Source organism: Lagopus leucura, unplaced genomic scaffold (genome assembly GCF_019238085.1).
Source record: "Lagopus leucura isolate 7727_CA_CO unplaced genomic scaffold, USGS_WTPT01 Super-Scaffold_650, whole genome shotgun sequence".
Classification (NCBI taxonomy): domain Eukaryota; kingdom Metazoa; phylum Chordata; class Aves; order Galliformes; family Phasianidae; genus Lagopus; species Lagopus leucura.
In genome coordinates, this window is record NW_024962253.1 from 6,423,002 (window position 1) to 6,443,273 (window position 20,272).

The 20,272-nt window shown below is 38.1% G+C and overlaps 1 protein-coding gene across 1 annotated transcript in view; it reads left to right on the forward strand.

Moving 5' to 3' along the window:
* The window catches only part of SETBP1 (SET binding protein 1), a 276,753-nt gene that overhangs the window by 234,625 nt on the left and 21,856 nt on the right, over window positions 1-20,272 (forward strand). The window contains exons 6-7 of the mRNA XM_042862289.1: window positions 6,281-6,448; window positions 12,603-13,360. Of these exons, the coding sequence (XP_042718223.1) occupies window positions 6,281-6,448; window positions 12,603-13,159 (725 nt within the window). The 3' untranslated portion in view covers window positions 13,160-13,360. The remainder of the gene's footprint in view (window positions 1-6,280; window positions 6,449-12,602; window positions 13,361-20,272) is intronic.

Sequence of the window (20,272 nt, forward strand, 5' to 3'; positions counted from 1 at the left end):
ACTGTACGTTGAAAGTACAGTTATTTTAAAATGATAATGCACGTCAAATAGAATCCAGGGAAATGAATTCCATAAGCTAGAAAGGTAATAATATTACTTTAAGAAGAATAATTACTTTCCTTAACTACATTTATCACATAGTAATTCAGTTCTCCCTTCTGGAATGTGACGCAATGCCAAACTTTTGACTGATTTATTTAAAATTAGCCTTTAAAAAGATACACTCAGATACAAGGCTTCTTCTGGTTCTTTATTCAAAACATAATAGCTATCAAAATGCAAATACTGTCTTAAATGCAAATACTAACTTAATGTTTAAATGTGCTTTCCTGTGCAACTGCTCTATGTAGCCTCATTGTGCAGAGAGTGGGAGAAAAATTGTAAGAGTTTTCTGATAACAACAGTGGGATGCATAAACATGTTAAGTACAGCCATGGATTTCCAAAATCTGTGGGGAATGTGAGATCCAACTCAAGGCACTTACTAAAGACAAAACTTTCCCAACAGAAACTTCTCAGTAATCAATTGTATCACCTTTTTCTCTCTTTTTCCAATGGCAAAATGATACTGATCATTTTTGAACTGGCATTTAGAGTTCCAGCCTGGCTGCATGCTGTACTAGCTTCTGCACACAAATAAAAGAAGAAAAGGTGGACGTTGTCCAACAACTTTCCCATACAGATACAAGATGAGAAAAAACAGATGAATGCAATAAGCAGAGTGAACAGTAAAACAAGGAGAGTTAATTAATCCATTTGTACAGAACCTAGCACTGTGGAGCTAGACCACATAACTTGCAGTGTAAGTACTTAATAACAACAATAATTATGACTAGGCCTTTAAAATTAATGTATTAATTATCAGCCAGAACTCATAAGTTGCTTAGCCAGTACCAGGGGACCCATAAATCTTTAAATGAAGGGCCCATTTTACATCAGTATTGTTTTGCCTCGTGCACAGCCTTTCTGTCAGTCTGTCTCGAACTAGAAGAGTGCTACTCATGGTTCACCCTTTTATTAATGATCATCATGATTATTTATTTATAATCATGCCATTATTGTGTTAGGTTCTTGATAATCTCCTTTGTGTACATCTACCTCTGTTTTTGAAGCTCTCTTTTGCCTTTGCTCTTTCTCATTTAACAAGTAGTGATTGATTTTCTCCCTGCTCTGCTGCCCATTGTTCAAGTGAAAATGTGCGTTCACTGTTCTCTGTGATATCAGCAGGACTCAGATAACTTAAGACACGAGTCTTTCATGGGGTGAAGTAGTCTCTAAATTGGAGGAAATAAACAAAAATCAACTGGAAAGTGGTAAAAAAGGGTCTGAAACAGGTCACCTGTACACATCATCTTTCTCTCTGTCTGGAGCAGAAAAAAAAAAAGATGAAATAGCACTTGAGTCGTGGTAGAGCACGAATTTTAATATGCCCCCTTTCACTGTGTTATGAACTATTTATTTTTACTTTATTCAAATATGTGCTGAACTAGGGTGATCTCTTATCTCACATTTCCTAAATAGAGAATCCCAAATGAATAACAGTAGTCAAATGAAAGGTGGTGATTCCACACCAATGGGTCAGTTTGATTGAAGGGTAAACATCCTAGTACAGCAGTGTGAATCAGCCTTGTGAGAAAATAGTTACAACTCCATAGCTGTCCAGCGGTGCCTCCAATTCTCAGTTATCATTTTGGTATCTGGGACAGGAACCCAATGATTCTTCCTTATTGTGTGTTTCAAATCCATAAGTTATTCCTGTTCCTCAATTCAGAGGCAAAATTCGGTGAGTGATACAGGCTCAAGAAACCAACTGTATAAAACAAAAGACAGATGGCCAAACCCATGATTCGCCAGTGATGAGCTGCAATTGGGCCACATAGACTTTGAAGTAATTCATTACATTTGTACCTCTTCTTCAGGGGGAGGATTTTTTTCTCAATGATTTGTATGACCTTGCTAAACCCAAGTAGGTGGTAATTGAGCAGCAACTACTTCTTCAAAAGAAACAGAATAAAAATATTGAAAATATTGACTCACTCCAAAGGCAGTAAGCAGCACTTTGGTCTTTGACCTTTAAGCATCCTAAGGTAGTCAATAACCTGGCTGTTAGATGCTGTGCCTGCCACTGATTTTGATTTGGGAGTAGTTTAACCTTGAACCAAGATCCAAGTAACCACGGCAACAGGAAGTCGGCCTCTCCATCCAAGGAGTGGGAATCCATAAATCAAGGTCCCTAATGCAAACACTGTGTGCAGGTAGAGATTTGAGAGGATAAGTGGTTTGTGAGGGATTACCTTTGAAAAATGAATGACTGTCCCTTGATATGTTGAAGCACAGCTTCACAGAGACCGTTTTTTATCAATAGAGGTTAACAGGTTACAGCTGCATGTTTTCATACAGCTCTTTATATAGGCCATTCAGTTTAATTAGAACCAGATGCTGAATTTATTAGGCTGTTATATGCACGTGCATATATATGAATGCATATTGATACATACACCCACACATAAGCGCCTTTCTTGTGCACAATCTACATTCGTGACAAAGTAATGTTAAGCCTCAAACTCAAGCACTATGGGATGGTGAAGCCTTAGCTTTTCACACGCACGGTTCCATAGTCCTGGGATCACATAAGCATAATTGTCTGGCCAAATATTTCAGTCTTTCTGTGGAACAGTGCTTTATTCAATGTATAGCACTCACCTAATGAACAGCTATTTGGTAGTTTGATTTTCCTCTCCTTATTCAGTGTGTGACCCCATGTCTCATTTATTCCACATTTCTAAGCCTTGCTATGAATAGATGAATGTTTCATGAATGTTGATAATTTTATTTTTGCAGCACTGCTCTTGAGATGAGGGGTATATTATTGTTCTCATTTGTAATAGGGAAGCTGAGCAGAGAGGGATTGAAGTTGAATGGATACAATTTGAGATGCTTAGTGCTCAATTTGAGGCTCTGGGAGAATGTACAGTCTAATATGCAAAGGCTCCTCAGTATATCTCTTCCAAGCCACAACCTCTGACTGCAATTCTGTCTCAGCCCTGAATATTTCTGCTTTCGGACTCATTCTGCTTTATTAAGTTGCAGGTTTTTAATCTAGACTCCTCTTCCAGACTCATTCATTCTGTAGCCCCTAATCTTTCAGACTCCTCTCACCAGTTCAGTCCTCTGCTTGAGTCTGATAGAGATCTTTTCCACAATTTCTAGGGTCTTGTAGGTTTCCTGACTATTTCTCATTTTGCATGCAAGGACAAAGGTAGAAACTACCATAGCAGCTCCGACTATGAATGCAAGAAAATGTTTGTATCTGGAATGGCTGAGTACTGCCAACAGAGGCAGCAAACTGCCTGGAAATCATCTTGATCTTCTGAGAACTTCTTTGAAGATCTTTAAGGAACTCTTTGAGGAACTACCAGATGCTAACCAGCTGTGGTTAGGGAGAGCAGTGGGCGCTAACCCCTGCATAAGATGAACGGCCCAGTCTTCTGACCTGACCTGCTGTCAAGTGGTTTTCCAATAGCCTGGAACTTAGATGAATGACATTGTGGAGAGGCATCCAAGGCTTCAGAAGTCCTTGGACTGATAATATTGCTAGATTTTTGGATTTTGGGAGTTTGTCAATCTTGGCTAAGTGCCTCCAAGGGCTGTAATCAAGGCCATGAGGATGCAGGTGTTTTGCTCCTCAATCCTGCAAGTGAGATGGAAGGGCTTGAAGAAGGCTGGATAGTTTTTGTGTATTAACTACTCATTGTGCAGCTGGTACTGACAAAATGGATTAATTTTTTAATGACCATAGGATCCTCTTTGAGGTTAGAGAAACACTAAGAAGAGAAGAGTTTCACCTGAAAAGAAATAAAGCATCTTTTCCAACAGCCTAGCCAAATTGGTAAGGAGAACTTTAAACTAGAAGTGACAGGGGAAAAAGATGGTGACCCACAACCAAGTGAGGAAGTGATGAACCAGGCTGACAAGAAAAGTTTTCAGGATGATAATAGAAAGGAGTAGAAAGTCATGGAGCAATGCCTAAGAATTAGTGATGGACCAGCTGAGAGCTTACAAGTCAGTATTCACAAGCAGACTAATATGGACAGTGTGAGTGTTTGCTGCAGATCCCTTGATTAGAAAAAAGGAGAAGAGGTCTTTTTTAATTGCTGAGAAGAAGCCTATTGTTCACCTCAGTGTGACAGGAAAAAGAAAAGGAAAAAAAAGGACTGCAGCCTGCTTTGAAAAATCTTACTGAATCATGGGATACAGCCCTGGAGAAAAGTGAATTTGAGGAGAACTTGTTGATTTTCGATTACCTTCTCCAAATTCAAAAATGTTCCGCAACAGTGAGCATCAATTCAAGCAAAGGTAGCAGGAGACTTGCATGCATGAGCAAAGAGCTACTAACTAATGTCAGGCATGGAAAGCAAGCAAAAAAAAGAGGAGAAAGGAGGAGCTGCTGGAGAAATATAGAGAATATATCTAAGCATGCAGAGGTGGGTTTATGAAAGCCAAAGCCTATCTGGAATTGAATCTGGTGGAAGCAGATGGACAACAGAATGTCCTGCAGGTACAGGAGCAGGAAAAAAAAAAAAAAGACTGGGGAAAATGTTGGCACAGTGCTGAATGGAGCAGAGACACCTGTGGCATGGAATAAAACAAAGTATTCAATGTCTTCTTCACCTTGAGCTTTCCTGATAAGTCTAGTCTTTCGAGACCCAAAGGTGATGAGACCTCTGAGGAGAGAAAACATATCTGTGCTATAGGAGGATCAGGTTAGGAATTATTTTAGTAGACCGGGCACAGAAAAATCCAGAGACATATGGAGAGAAATCATCCATGATCAGCATGATGGTGCTTTTCTCTTTGCCCAAAGAGACTTTGAAGCCTCCATCCTTGAAGATATTTAAGATCTAATTGGACATGGTCCTGGTAACTGGCTGACTGTGCTTGAGAAGGGAATTGGATTAGATGAGCTCCAGAAATCTCTTCCAACATCAGCTCTTCTGTGATTTTATGAATCTTCATGTAATTTAATTCCCAGAATCCATATTTTCTCTGAGGCTCATGTACAAGATTTGAAAAAAAAGAAATTATTTAAGAAGAGCTACATTTGAAGAATGAGTGGCTGTCCTGAATATGTTGAAGTCCATTATTGCAGATACTGAGAAAGGTCTTCATAAATTAGTAAAGACACAACAAAAGATCCTCATCTTTGCTTCAGTCTCATGAAAGCAGAACTACTGGATCTTTATAAAACAGCCACTGCTAGGAGCTTACCGAAATCAACAAAAACCTCCTGATTTTTCTGTAAAAAATGCTGAGCTATTTTAGCTGACTTCTCGCTTAGTAAATTCATGTATTCATAGATGTATATGTACATATCCACATAGGCAAACTCATACAGATATTACATATAAATGGCCAGGCATACATTCAGATGTATACACAGGAAGATATAATATGTAACATTTTAAAAATAGTGGTTTAAATATGACACATTTACATGAAAAAAAAAAAAAAAAAAAAAAAAAAAAAGGTAGTAAGAATTAAAGTCATAAGAGAGTGTGAGGAAGATTGCTAAGGTAGAAATTTAACAGCCCTGTTTGCATAGCTTTTATTTTTTCTGTAGTCCTCTGTATATTTCTAAGTTAATTCATTTCATGTTGTAATCTACATACGCCATCAGAATTGGTTGGCAAACAAAAGTATGGCAAAGAGTTCTTTTTCTTTTTTTTTAAACTCCTACCTCTTTGATGAGTTGTAAAGTATAATTTTATAAAGAAGAGGATTCCTAAAAACTGAGTAAAAGTCTGATGTGCATTAAAGAGGGAATGACATGCTGAGGCCATTATTGGTGCCTTTACTCAGATGAAGCACACATTCAGTCGAGTCACTACAGAAGTACGTAACCACGTGCAGAGAACAAACTATACAGAGAATGACAAATAGATGATCCCGATGAAAAGAGATAAGAAACATGTCTGTTTTTAAACATGTACAGGTGGGGGTATATCTTCACAAAATAATATGTAACAATGTGGAATTACCGTGTTGGTTTGCCATTGTTATAGAGATCACTGATGATAACCCTTCAGGCAGAAGTATTAGAAATTACCAAAAATTTTGATTTCTTGAGCATCAAACCCACATTAGATCTTGAAATCAGACACTTACAGGGAAATGTGAAAATATACTGGAGTGGCAAGGACTGTCACCAAGTACACAATTCCAGATATTCTGCACTCAGATTACTTCCTAAATGTTCATCCAAATTTTGCTTTCTTTCCCAGGAATTGTAGGCCCCCACTTAAAAGCAGACCAGACTTCACTTCACAGTAAAATGGAAAGTTCTGCCTGTAATGTGATGACCAGAAGGAAACCAGCAACTGTAGAGAGTGTTACAATGCCAACTCCAGTATTATCTCTCCTACCTTCATCATCAGCAACATCTGAAGCAGGTAAAGTGGCTTCTCTCCACCCCTTCTACATCTCCTCCACCCTCTTTCTACTGGCACTGCATTGAAAAATATGGTTTTTTTACTGTTTTCCCTGATTTAAGTAGTTGTTGCAAATGCGCAAATCCAATGTGATAATCAGGCAGTAATTCTTCTTAACACTTTCTTACCATGATCATATCTTGGCATATCAAATATATTTTATTCACATAACACTACTTGTGCAATAATGAGGATTCAACAAGAGCACTTATGGTCTAGCAGGGGACTCTGAAGTAAGGCTTCTGGGTTTCTTTCTCGGCCCTGTTGTTCATTTATTTGAATGTTCCCATCCGTGTAGCACGAATACCTAGTGAATAGCTAAGGAGCAGCTGAGATTTCTTCAGCATACTTCAGTGATTTTAGCATAATATTCTGTCTTGAAAATGTGAAGTTGTTTAGGGCAATGAACAGTGATTTAAAGCACATAGGAATAAATAATCCAGAGTAACATGTTTTTCAATCAATTTATACTTTGTGCTTCTGTTTGGAATCACACTGGAAGGTGATACAGCTTAATACTATCAGAAGTTGAGCCAAGTCATTCCATCATCATCATGTTTGAGCACAGATAGATAAGTTGATCTTGAATTATGTCATAGTGAATGGGGAACACGCCATACTGAATCCTACATGCAGCCATTAAGAATTTCTTAGTCCCGTCAAATATCTGAATCCACATGAACAAACATTATATCTGTATCCCTCAGTTATGGAATGATAACATACTTAATTATTCATTTGAAATTGCTGTTTCAGTGCTCTTCTTTTGTTTTCCTCTGGTTTCCTGAATAAAGAGTGAAAACAAAGGACCCATGTTGTAAAGTGGCTTCTAAAAGGATATAATTCTACATAAGAAAACCAGGAGTCTTTGTTTAGCTTTTAATTCTTTCCTATATATAAACTAAGGACAGATTTTTAATGCAACAGAGAATGAAAGTACACAAATATTTTATGATCATTTTCAAGGTGAAAATGTATGCTAGACTTGAAATAGTTCATTCTCTCGATTTTCAGAGGACTAATTAAATTGTTGGTTTATCTGTAGCCCAGATGTTGAAATTTAGAGAAAACTGAAAGAAACTGTGTTAATGGGAAAACAGGACGGTGCTTTGGGCTTCCTGTAACTAATGGGGAGCTCCTTGAAAATCTCTCCATTCAAACCAAGTTGAAAACTGAGCCCAGCTGTTGAGCAGTTTTCTCTGTGCTGTGTTCTTGCAAGCAGCCCCAGGCAAATCTGAAAGGATAGAGTAGAGAATGACAGGCAGTAAGATTGATCCCTAGTGTCACAAACACACCAAAGCCATTCAGAATAAAGTTTGAGAAGCAGTGAAGAACTTCCAAAGCATCTGAAACACCTTGCCTCACTTCTGTGTTCTGTACCATTGTGCTAGAATGGGTTCTTCAGACCCCTGTAAGCTTCCTTGGGAGCATATGTTTTTGGTAGAGACTTTTCTTATTGCTTCGAAAGCTGTTACATGTGTAATATCAACCCCGTTCAACTTCCCAGCTTGGCCTGCAATCACTTTAATTTATCTGTGGGACAAAGGCATCTGCTCCCAATGGCAAATACAGGACCTCCGTTTTCCTTATTTTAAATGTGTAAAGCTATATTTTTTAAGACTAACACCAATTCTTTCTACCTTGAGGTAGCTTGGCAAGGTGTTTTGTTTGTTTGTTTGTTTGTTTGTTTGTTTAATATGGTAAGGAAGGGATGGAGGAGAAGTACAAAGGCTTTATTGGGTAGAAATAAGCAGCAGCTATGTGCACCAGTAGTGCGTAATTTTCCAGTTTGTTTTCATAATCAGCACTTGACAAAGAGAACTGAAGTGCACATGTCTCTAATAGCATGGGGCAAGTTGTAGACAGCAGCTTCCAGAAAGCAGATCAGAAATACAGGTGCTTGTCTGAATTTTCTGTGTTTTGGGAAGCCAAACTGCTTCCTTCTCCCATTGCTGTCTAATGATGTTTCAGAAATAAGGATCCCCCATAATAGGTCCTCCATACAGACAAATAGAAGAATCTCCTGACAGCCTTTTTCTGATGTCCAAGTTCTGTCTTCTGTTCAGCTCTGATTGCTTTTATTCCACAGTACTGGATTTTCCAGTTATGTCCTCCTTCTCTCTGTTGTTGCAAGCCTCCAGGCAGGTTCTGTGGTGGGAAAAGTATCTCTTCCAACACCTCTTTGCTGTGTGGAATTCAAGCTGTCACTGCTTGTAGCTGTGTCTGGAGGAAATATCCTGATTACAGTAAGCAGATTGATGTCCTCAAGTGTGAACAGTCAAAATATAAGGAAAGATTCATTTAGCAATATTGCATTGCATCAGCTATTTCCAGTCTCTGTTCACTTTGGTCAGGACTGTGCCAACTAGCTTCAGGCCTTCATAGAGGCAACATATAGCTTTACAGCCTGGCAAGGTGTGGATAGAATACTTTGTCCAGGAAGCAAAGTCTCCTCTCTTTATTCCTCTCCTTCCTGTACTGCTCTCTGTCCTGTAGTCTCCTCCATCAACTGGAGGTTGCCATCATGTTGTGTCCTCTCTTAGAAGCATCCCATCTTCCTGTGCCTGTGTACAAACATATTGTTACCCTGGCCAACTTCCTCCTCATCTCTTTTGAGATAGCGATAGGGGAAATTCTTCCAACCAGAGCAAAGTTTCCATATGCAAATAGTAAAGTATGTGCAAGAATGGAACAACAAATCTTGAAAACAGAGCAGACAAATTTGAATCCAGGGTTGAGAAAGATCTGTCTGAATAAAATGGAAAAGCTTAGTACTCACCTTTGGTTTTCAGCAAAGCAGTATATCACATGGCAATATAGCAAAATATATTCTATCAGAATTGCTGACCACGAGCTTCTAGATGAGTTGATAACACCTGATGGCTCTCGCTTCAATAGTGGTTTATTTTGTCAGATCTCTGATATTTTGTCATAAGCACACCTCATCAAATCTTCCCCCTGCAGACCCATCAGACTCTTTTCCACATAGTCACCCTTCTTCTAATTTAAAATCAGATGCTCCTGAATCTCAACAGCCAATATAATATTGGTTTTCTTAATACATCCTTTAAAAGCCTGATTTAGAGGGATATTATTTATTCAAGACATGCATTCTGACTATTGGCAGACTACATAACACAACTCTTGCAAGTTCAGAGGCTTGCTAGAGAGAAAAGCAAAAGCGTTAGTAGTTACTAATAAACTTCCTGAGAAAATCATAAAGGCTACAAAGCACCAAATGCACTTACAAGGAAAAAAAAAAAATAGGAGGATAAAAAAATAAGACAGTAACCTAGCATAGAACAACTTTATTTATCTATCTATGTATCTATGTATGTATGTATTTATCTATCTATCTCTTTATTTATTTACTTATTTCAAGAGAAATTGAGTTTCAGTCCAAATTGAAAGGGTCTGTCAGTCTATAAATTTTTAGGAGAGCAAGGAAGTATCTACACAATAAAGGAAGGCACTGGGTCTTCAGCTCTCAGATTTACACCTATGTGTAGATATCTACCCATACATGTTAGTGTATCAACTGAATTTGGAGAACTAGACACGCTGAGTACTGCACTCAGTTTCTGCCTACACTAGTGGATCTCTCTTGAGATCCACTTAGGTCTTTAAGCCTCAGTGTCCTCTTCTTCTTGAGTACTCAAGATAATCATCAGAGAGCTGGTATGACCATCAGAATACATGTGCATATTATATTATTTAGTACCAGCAATAAGAAGGATGTCATGTCAAATGGCAGTAAACTCCTATTTTGAAAATGGCAAATAGATATCATTGATTTCAATGGGCTGCAGAAATAACAGACACTGATAGATCTCAGTAAAGACAAAAAATTGTGCAGATTTTTCTTTTCAAATTCTTTCCTGTCGTTTGGCTTGCTGTCTTTCCAATTAAAGTTGAGACCAGTGCCAAATCTACTAACTTTACTGCTGGCCTTGCAATTTTTAAAAATTTTTTCTTTCTTTTAATTTTTGCTAAAATTCTCGTCTGCAAAATTTATGTCATTAACTTTCTGAGAAAAAAAAAGTGCATCTTGAACATGGGAGTTTTCAAAAAGTCTCACAAATGACTCATGACAATGGTGATGCATGGCAACATGGCAATAGTGATAAAAGGCAAAATGTGGACAGCAAATGGTGTGCAAAGTGTTTGACTTATTCAGTATTCTAGTCTGAAGCTTCTAGCAGGATTTTGGAGGAACTCAAAGGAGCTGAATGCTTAGGATTGAAAATACTGGGACTTTGTATGTCAGTCATGAGTGAATCCCCTGAGAGTTATGGTTTTGTGTGACCAGAATCTAACTTTTTTGATCAGGTGACTGAGAAAGAGCTCTCTGCCAGCTGCCTTTAGGGTTCTTACATCCACACTTTTTAGGGGTGACCTACTTGAGAGAAATTCTGTGCAACTAATCAGATTCCCCTTAGTAATTTGGACATTTCTTTTCCTTTCTCTTTTTTTCTCTGGTACCAAAGTGACTGCATTCCTCTATTCTTTTGTCCTCTGTGAATCACAAACTGTAAATGGGTTTTATTTTTCTTTTTGGTGCGGGGAGTGGGTTACATATGGAAAATGTATTTTGTTTTGTAATTAATGAAAACCAGACTTTGGGAAGTTGGCCATCCAGGTCCTTATTTATAAGAAAGCATATGTCTGTTTTGTTTATGACTCATTCCTACTTCTTGCATTGTAACTTGCGTTTGTTTATGCAAGCTCTTTGCTGAATCCAAGCAACATGGTAGTGTAAGAGCCAATATTTTTGTTGTCCAAGAGGGGAGACAGTAAGTAAGGCTCGTATGCCAAATCTGTCATAGTGAGCAAGGGAAGATTCTGCCACTTGATGGCTCCTGATTATCTACAGAGTTGCTACACCAGCAACTTTATTTTAAACTGCTGCTAGAAGATTATGTTGTTAACCACGAAGAGAGTGATAACCCTCAAAAGAACCTTTCTTGAAATCTTGGCTGCTCTAGAAACTTCAAGTATTTCAAAGCCAAATAACTGCTTGACAGTCAGGTGTAAATTAAGTTTGCAAGTAGACATGAGCTGAGGTTAATTTAGTGGGATGTTTTAATCTTTACTGGAAAGAAATCATGAACTCTGTCATTTCTCTTCCAGTAGTGCAGAATTGATGTGTTAGGAGTGAAATGGAGAGCCAATTATTGTAATAGCAGAATTAATACATTCTGTCTTGCTCACAAAGAGGTAGTTACTTGTAATCTACACGGAAATCTTGAACTCTGAACAGACACCATGTTCATTAACGGACAATGAAATAATTTAGGAAAAACAAGCAAGATCTTATGTCCTAAGTAAAGGCCAAGAAGCCAACAAATGCTGGACTCTCTTCCAGCTCTGACAATGACTCATGATGTGACCTTGGCAAGAGACTTAACTGCTTTGGACTTCATTCAGATCTAAAGTAAGTGATCAGAACCAGAAAGGAGCAAGCTTGCTTCAGGGGCCATTAAAGTCAATTAGATGACAGTGTAGTTTCAGCTAGTTTCTGCAGAGATGATAGTAAAGAAATCCAGGCAGAATTAATGAATTTAACACAAGTGGAGTAAGCCACTGAACTTGCCTGTGCCCAGTAGTTTCAGTAACGAACTTTTTTAATACTATCTGAAGTGCAAGAATTAAAGACCAGGATGAAGGTATCAGGAGCGTATGTTTGGTGTATATTAAGTTCAGTAGTAATGGTGGACTGATGTAACACTTGTATTAAGCAGCCCCTTTTTTCCCTTTTTTCCCTTTTTTCCTCACTAGAGAAGGAGACTGAATCAAACTCACAGTATAACACTGCTGTAGAAAAGTTTTGCTGCTTTAGAAGTGAAGAGAGAGATCTCTGAGCACAGCTTAAACTTAGGTTATCATCTGGAACAGTAGAAGGGGAGGTAATAGCAATTCTTCTGGGATGACACTAAATTATCCATATTATTCTTATATTGCTTTTCTATGCAGAGTCATTTCACACATCTTCTACTTCTTCAATAGTCATATTCACCCTATCAGTCTTGAAAGCTCCCCTTCTTCATAATACTGAAGGCAGGATTTCCATTCACTTGCTTGATCTAGTCCTGTTTCTGTCCTTGTCTCCTAACAGCCAGTCCACTGCTGAAAAAAAGGTTCAAGCGCCGTGAAATTGAAGCAATCCAGTGTGAGGTGCGCAAGATGTGTAACTACACCAAGATCCTGTCCACAAAGAAGAACCTGGATCACGTAAACAAGATCTTGAAAGCCAAGCGGCTGCAGAGACAATCAAAAACAGGCAATAACTTTGTCAAGAAACGGAGGGGCCGTCCACGTAAGCAACCTCTCTCCTTTGATGAAGATTCCAGAGACCAAATGCCCGTTCTGGAGAAATGCGTTGACCTTCCCAGCAAAAGAGGTCAGAGGCCAACACTGAATCCATTGCTGTTGGAGCAAGCAGCCACTCAAGACACAATCATGGCCACCATTGAGGCTGTCATACACATGGCTCGAGAAACACCACCACCACCTCCTCCTCTTCCTCCTCCGCCACTGCCGCCCCCTCTCCCTCTGCCCCGGACACCCCGGCTTGGGAAAAGGAAGAGCAAATCACCGCAAGAGGAGGAGGATGACATGAAAGTGAAGCGGCACCGGAAAGGCAGAGGAAGTGAAAGCGAAGGCCTTCCCTAAGGCCAGCACACCCTGTTGGACATCAAGTGCTGATAGCAGGGTACGTCAGGACTGACAGACTGGAGGAATACAGTCTGCTTTGCCCCCAAGGCAGCACTGGACTTGTCACTTGGGTGGCCAAAACTTATTATGGAGAGATGGGGATCACATCTTCCTCTTCATCACTTCGGCCCCAGTCCCCCAGGAAAGAGGGGGGAAAGGGTGAGGAGATGGAAAGGTGGGGATAAGGGGGGTGGGGGGGATTTCTAAGTTGGGGATATTGTCTACTTTGCAGTTTCCAAAACTAATCAACATCTCAGCATTGCTGTGCTCACACCATACCCGGAGGCGGGAGGTCATCCTTGCAGAGAGCTGAGCATTGTCACTAGGGCTGAATGCTCAACTCAGATTCTGTTTGGTGGGCCAGGTGAAACTAAGAATAACCATACCATAGTAGAAATCACTGTTAAAAAAAAATAAATAAATAAAAAGAAAGAAAAAGGAAAAAAAAAGGAAAAAAAAGAAAAAAAAGGCAAGAAAAAAAATAGTGTAATTTTCTCAACTGTGATCTTGGTTATAATATGTTTGAATTTTTTTTTTTCAGTTTTATATACTACCAGGTTTTAGGGTAACATAACCCCAAATGCCTGACTCCTGCTAGAACTATATATATTTTTTTTCTCATTTACTTGCCTAGTTACAACTAGCTGCAATATAGGCAATAGAAAAGTAGAGCCTTACACGCGCACACACTCATTCCGAGTGCTATCCCAAGGAACAACAGAATATCACAGCATTTCTAATAAGGTGTACATGGATATTCAGTTATGATAGCACATTTCTATGAAGCAACTTGGCATTTCCAATGGCATGTGAAAAAGGGGTCATCCATCAACCAAGTTGTTTTGATGCTCGGTACATATGAGTAGAGAACAGCAAGACACTTCTGGGGAATAGAGTTATAGTAAACATGGACAAAATCACCAAAAAAAATAAAAATAAAAATAAAAAGATAAAAAAGAGAAAAGAAAAAAAAGTAGAACAGAAAAAAATAGAGTAAGAAAACAGGGCCCAAAACTACCAGTTTTTACCACCTGCAGTTCCCAGGGAAAATGATGGGAAACCCAGGCTCCAAATTATTTGCATTGGGTAGCAATGCCTTGATATGTACTTTTAAAGAAAATAGATAAAGTAGATTGTTTTAAAAAATAGAGAACAAAACCCTATGGAAAGTAGGTTATTTCTTGGCAATTATTTCTTAAAAAAGAAAAGGAATAAGTGTTCTTACCTGAAAATAAAAATAAAAATGTTCAAAGGGTATCACCACTGCAATTGTATTAATGCCACTTTGGACATGTTCTCCAAGTTGTGGTTGCCTTAATAAACTAAAAAAAAAAATTTTTTTTTTTTGTACATAATGTAATTATAAAGCTCTCAGTCTGCATGGATGCAAACTGTGTGTGACAAATCGTCTCTTTAAATGGTCAGTTCAAATTGTACATTTCTCATTCGACTTGTACGTTAACCATTGATCTAACTTGGGTAAAATACCTAAGCTCCATTTCCACAGCCCAATTAAAATGTTTAACTCAAAGACTGAACGTGAAGCTGTTCCATTGCAGTAAAAATAGTTCTGTTTTTTTTTGTTTGTTTGTTTGCTTGTTTGTTTTTTAACAAAAAAAAAAAAAAGCAAAAAAAAAAAGCAGTCAGTTGTTAAAATTTGAAATTTGTACTTTCAATTGGTTTCTTTTTAAAGTCCTTCAGTACACCCAACACCTGGCATGGCAAGATGGATATTAAAATGGGAGGGGGGGAGGGAAAATTCCAGCAAGGGAGTGGGGATTGGAATTATTTAATGATTCACAAGCCAACTGTTATTCACTTTTTTGAGAAATCCTTAATTGGCATATTGCCAAGGAAACTTCAAATAGCACGACATTAAAAAATAATAAAAATAAAAATAAAAGACAACAAACAAGTCCCCACCAAAATAAGAATAATAATTACTTTCTATTCTGTTATTTATTTACAAAAATCATATCAAGACTATAGTGTTAAAGGGACACTGTAAACGTATAACTCATTATTTTTAGAGACTGATTTTTCTTCTGTGATAGCACCTTAGCTTATTAAAACTGAATGCATTTGGTGTTTGGACTGGGGCTGGGAGAGGGTTTTTTTGTTTTTTTTTTTGAGGCTGGAACAATTCTTGAGATCCTTTCTCCTTACGACTGATAAGATGGATCACAGAAGTTTGTTTCCTATTTGTTTTGCAGCATTCATCATGCTCATTCGCGCTTTTTGTTTTCCAATTAATGCAGCTTAGAAATAAACTGACCGGTTGCTCCTTCTGTTACAACCAATTTTGCTTTTCAATTCTCTTGAATCAGCACAGTGTTACTGACTGAAAATGTAGGCCTGAAGAAAAAATGCTTATGCCTCTTCCAGCTCTTCCCTTCTGCCTTAAAAAGCATCAGACTGAGGTTTAGTTGATTCAGAAACTTTTTTAAACGTCTTTCCCTCGGGCCTGAAAGTAGTTGATGGTGTCTCTTAAAAAAGAAAATGTGTTTGGTATTACAGGTAGCCTATAACCTGAAACTAAGCCATCTATCCTTAGTTTCATTGTCAGTGATTGTTAGCATTGAAGGACATTTCAACATGTAGCAAGTAGAGCAAAGATCTGAAAGAACCAAATTCTGTCGTTGAATGCCTCATGTGGTTTCAAGATGCATCAAACCTTACAGGGTGACAATAAGGACTGGATTTGGGCTGACTCTGGGCATAACCCCACCATTGGGGATTACTGAATAATGTGGGGTCCTCAGCAACAGATCCAGTACCGTCAGGGCACTGCTGGAGGAAGATGGTCTTAAAGGTCTTTTCCAACCTGAATGATAACATGATTCTATGAAAACGCTATTAACCTTACAAATACTACTATCCAAGATGCTGCTAGAGGCAAAACACTTAAGGAGAGCATCTACTTGTGGAAAGAACTACCCCATATTCTCTTCACTGAGCACTTCAAGTAAGGCAGAAAAAAAAATTGTAAAGGCACTTTTGGTCCTAAAAATAACAAAGGCTAAGGGTACAAGACTTGGTAGCTGCAAGCTATACATACAAGATGTATCGTAGCCCAGATGCCCAAAATTTATTATTCACAGAGAGGATGTTTTGGGAGAGCACAGTGCCACAATACAGTCTTGACTGTTCATTCAAATAACAGTCCTGTGCTGCCAGGCCTGGCTGGCAGCAAGATTAGTTTGTTAATTTGTATGAAAGCAGGCTGGAAATACTGTTAGATGGCACTCATAATTTGTGTTCTGCATGTTGCATAGTCTACAAATATGATAAGCAAGTTGCTGACAAAATAATATCATAAGGCGATGTACTACATGCAGATCATAAAGGATTTAGTTTTAGGGCTTAAGGCTAAAATCCCACTCCTGCAGTTTATTACCCAACGATATTCCAGTAATGAGCTTTCTGATTTTTTCTTCCCTTACAACTAGGAAGTTTTACTAAGGAACTCTCTAAATTTTCTCTGCACATTTCCAAGGAGTGTATGAAACTATGTTGAAAGCCCTTTTGCTTGTTAAGATCCAAAAGAGCCTTTCAAAGACCTCCATCATGTCACAGATTAACACATTTTAGCATGCTTAAATAAAAACACACAAAAAAATAACATGGCTGTCAGCTATGTGAAATGGTGCCATGAATTTGCATCCTCTCTGTGGGCCCTATATTTATCAACCAGTATAAAGCCAAGAAAAAGGACAAAAGAGAGAAAGAAATAAATGATCACTTGTGTCTCCAAGAGCTTTGTACTGGCAATTTGTAGAGCCCTTCACTATTAAATTTCTGTGAAGCACCATGCATGTTTTTGGGTAACTGCCAAAAAAGAAAGAAAAAAAAGAAAAAAATTAAGCATGTGACAACAGCTACTCAGGTGTCATCATATAGCATAGCCCATGCCTTTTCACTGGACATCAATTCTTTAGACCATCCGTGTAGATTGATTTGATTTGTGTTCTTACATTTTTTGGTAGCATCTGGTCCAACAAGGTGCTGATTCATTACTAGGGCTTCTGAGCACTACAACAATATGACAAGTATTCCCCCTTCCATACACAAAAATTTACCCAACACTTATTTTCACAGGCCCAGATTCAGGACTGCACTTAAACAGTGCATTTTAATAGTATCCTGAAGGAAAAATAATAATAATAATAATAGAGATAGAAAAAAGGAAAATACAAACAGGATGGTTTTCTGAATTGAGAGAATGAACATCATGCCTTTGCAATGCCTCTTCCTTCTACATCATCCAAAAACTGGGGTGCAGCAGTTCTGAGAAAATTAGAAGCACATCTTAACAAAGGACATGTATTTGAGATCTCCTTAAGATGCCTGCCTAGGCTGTATAAAACACTACATAGAAAAAAAATAGAAAAAAAAAAAAGAAAAAGAAAAAAACTGTAAAAACATAAAAAGAGCTGCCAATTGGACAACATGGGGGAGCTGTTCAATCCCATGTTGGTTTGTTTTACTTTTCTTTTTCTTTATTTTTTTAAGCTATTTCTTAAATAATAAATGCACATGAAGTGTTAAATATGTATATACTGTATTTCAAAAAAAAAATTAAAAAAAAAATCAAACGAATGGGGCACAAGATTGTTCTATAAGTCGTGCTGGCTAATTTTTAGTTTGTATTCATAAGTGGTTTTTAAAAGCCTTTTTTAAAGTGTAATTTGCATGTTCTACTTTGATTGTATGTAAACATATTTTAGAGCAAAAAAATGTATTTGTATTTTATTGAATATAGAGGCAAGACAAAAAAAAAAAACTTGTACATTGTTTGAAATGTTCTTTTTGTAACAGTTTTTATTCATGAAGCATTTTTGTACATTTAAAAATGGATATGGACTTGATGTTCTTTGAGGCTTAGATACATCTGGCATGCTTTAATGTCATGCTCCTTCATGATCTTAGATGTTGGTTTTTAAACATTTTTTTCTAAAACAAAGCTCAGTCTTTTCGCTACCAAATCAGGTTAGCACAGTATAGAGCACTTAACTAAAAAAAGGAAAAAAAAAAGTTAATCCTATTCATATGTTATTCATTGTGTGAAATTAAAGGAATTCAATTCAGTCTAACATGAGTTGTGAATTCTTTTGTCTTATTTTCCATCTGTTTCTCATCACTAAGGAGTTTAATAGCTTTTGGAATACTAATACCATGCATTCACAGGCCCTCTTTATGGTAATGGAGAAAAACATGCTTTAGTTCTGTTCTTTTTTCTCTTTTTTTTTTTTTTTTTTTCTCTCTGCTCCAGAATACTCTGAAAAGTTAAAAATGGTCAGTGCCACAGGTCCCAAGGTGGCAAAATGGTCCTTCACACTTTGAGGCTGTCTATGTCACCACATGAGGAGAAAGATCAGTGATCCAAGTGGTGTCTATACCAGCATGGAGATATTGTCGCACGGGTGGGATTTCCATTCTTGCAGCAGATGGATTGTTGTCTGCTAATCCCTATGGGGTTAGGAATCTCAGGGATTTTTCCTGATTGCTCATGAAAAAGAAATCCCATTCCCTTAAGCAGGCAGCAATGCTCAGGCAGGATAGGTGAATGTGTCCTCTCATGTTCTGCCCTTCAGGAGCTTCTTGGGATGGGTCACCTTGGGTTTCCCCCCAGGGTTACATCCAGCTTTCTGATTCTGGTGCAGAGCTGTTCCAAAGATCTCATTTTGATGTTTGTTTGTTTGTTTCTCTTCTCTGTCTCTTTAACACATGCACAGGCTCAGCATTTGAGGACTATTTGTAAAAGTGCTGATAGTTTTGCTCACTGCTTGTGTCAGACTCTGTAATGCGTAAGCCACTGGTCTCTGTCTGCAACCATTTTTTTTGTAAAAGGCCTGTGGTAAGACTTCCTCAGAAGCATCTGTGAACTGTCAGGTTTTGTGCTTGCAGCTGCAGTATCTGAGGACTGATCTTCCCTCCTTGCCAGCTCTTTTCTGAGGTTTACCTCCTACTGCCAGTGAGCATTGCTGTATTTTCATGGTGTCACCTTGCAAAGATGATGGAGAAGACAGGGAGAGCATCTGTTTGGAGAGGGAGTTGGGGATGTTGGTTTTCTGTAGAGTGGATAAGGGACTATGTGAGTTTTCCATGCTTTCTCGCCTCTAATCTCTTTTTTTCACCAGATCACTCATACCATGACCTGTATCAGATAGCCACACTCTTCTCTGGTCTCTTCCTGGGCTGGGAAGAGTCACTGTTGAGCAGTCCTGTTGGTTTTACAAGGTACATCCAGGCTCTTTTTAGGATCTATCTGTCTATTTCATCCTTGATAACTACTCCAGCATTATTTCCTTGAATTTACTCTGAGAAAAATCTCTGAAAATCTCAGAAAAATTTCTCAGGAAAAAAAAAAAAGAAGCTTAGGAAAATCACAAGCTCTGGTATATTATTGCTTTTTTTCAGGTAGCTTTTATTAACTAGGTATAATTCTCATGGCTTGTTTTGTTGGAGTTCAGTGCTTTCCAAATTTACTTTCAAGATTTCCAAATTTACTTACAAGAATACTTTCATTATTAATCTCCACCTGAAATAATCAAAAGTAGCAAAAACTCAGACTGTATTAGAAATAATTTTGCTGATTATCTTCCTTTATTTTTATTTATTTTTTTCCTGAGCACTCTTTACTCACAGAAATAAAAAACTCTGTTCAAACCAGCTTTTGTCATTCTCCATATTACTGAAGTTAGAAATCAGAGAATTTTTTACAGTGGATAAGGAGGTGAATAGCATCTCCAAGATCTAAGTATGATCCTAATTCAACCTTCACAGTGCAGGTTGTTCATGTCCCCCAGGACAAAGCTGCTGGTGACTCACCCTTAGCTATCAGAGGCAAACCCTGATCTCTGCCATGCTTCTGTTTCCCATCATACTCCACAGTTATCTGCTGAACTTATTATGTGTAAAGAAAAGTTTCATTGGTGGAGATCCCTGCATTTTGTGCAACGGCAGCATTCCTTTGCTATTTTATAACACAAAGCATGCCTCCTGAAGGGAGGTTGTGGTGAAGAGGGATTTGGCCTCTTCTCCCAGGCAACGAGCAGGACACGGGGCAAT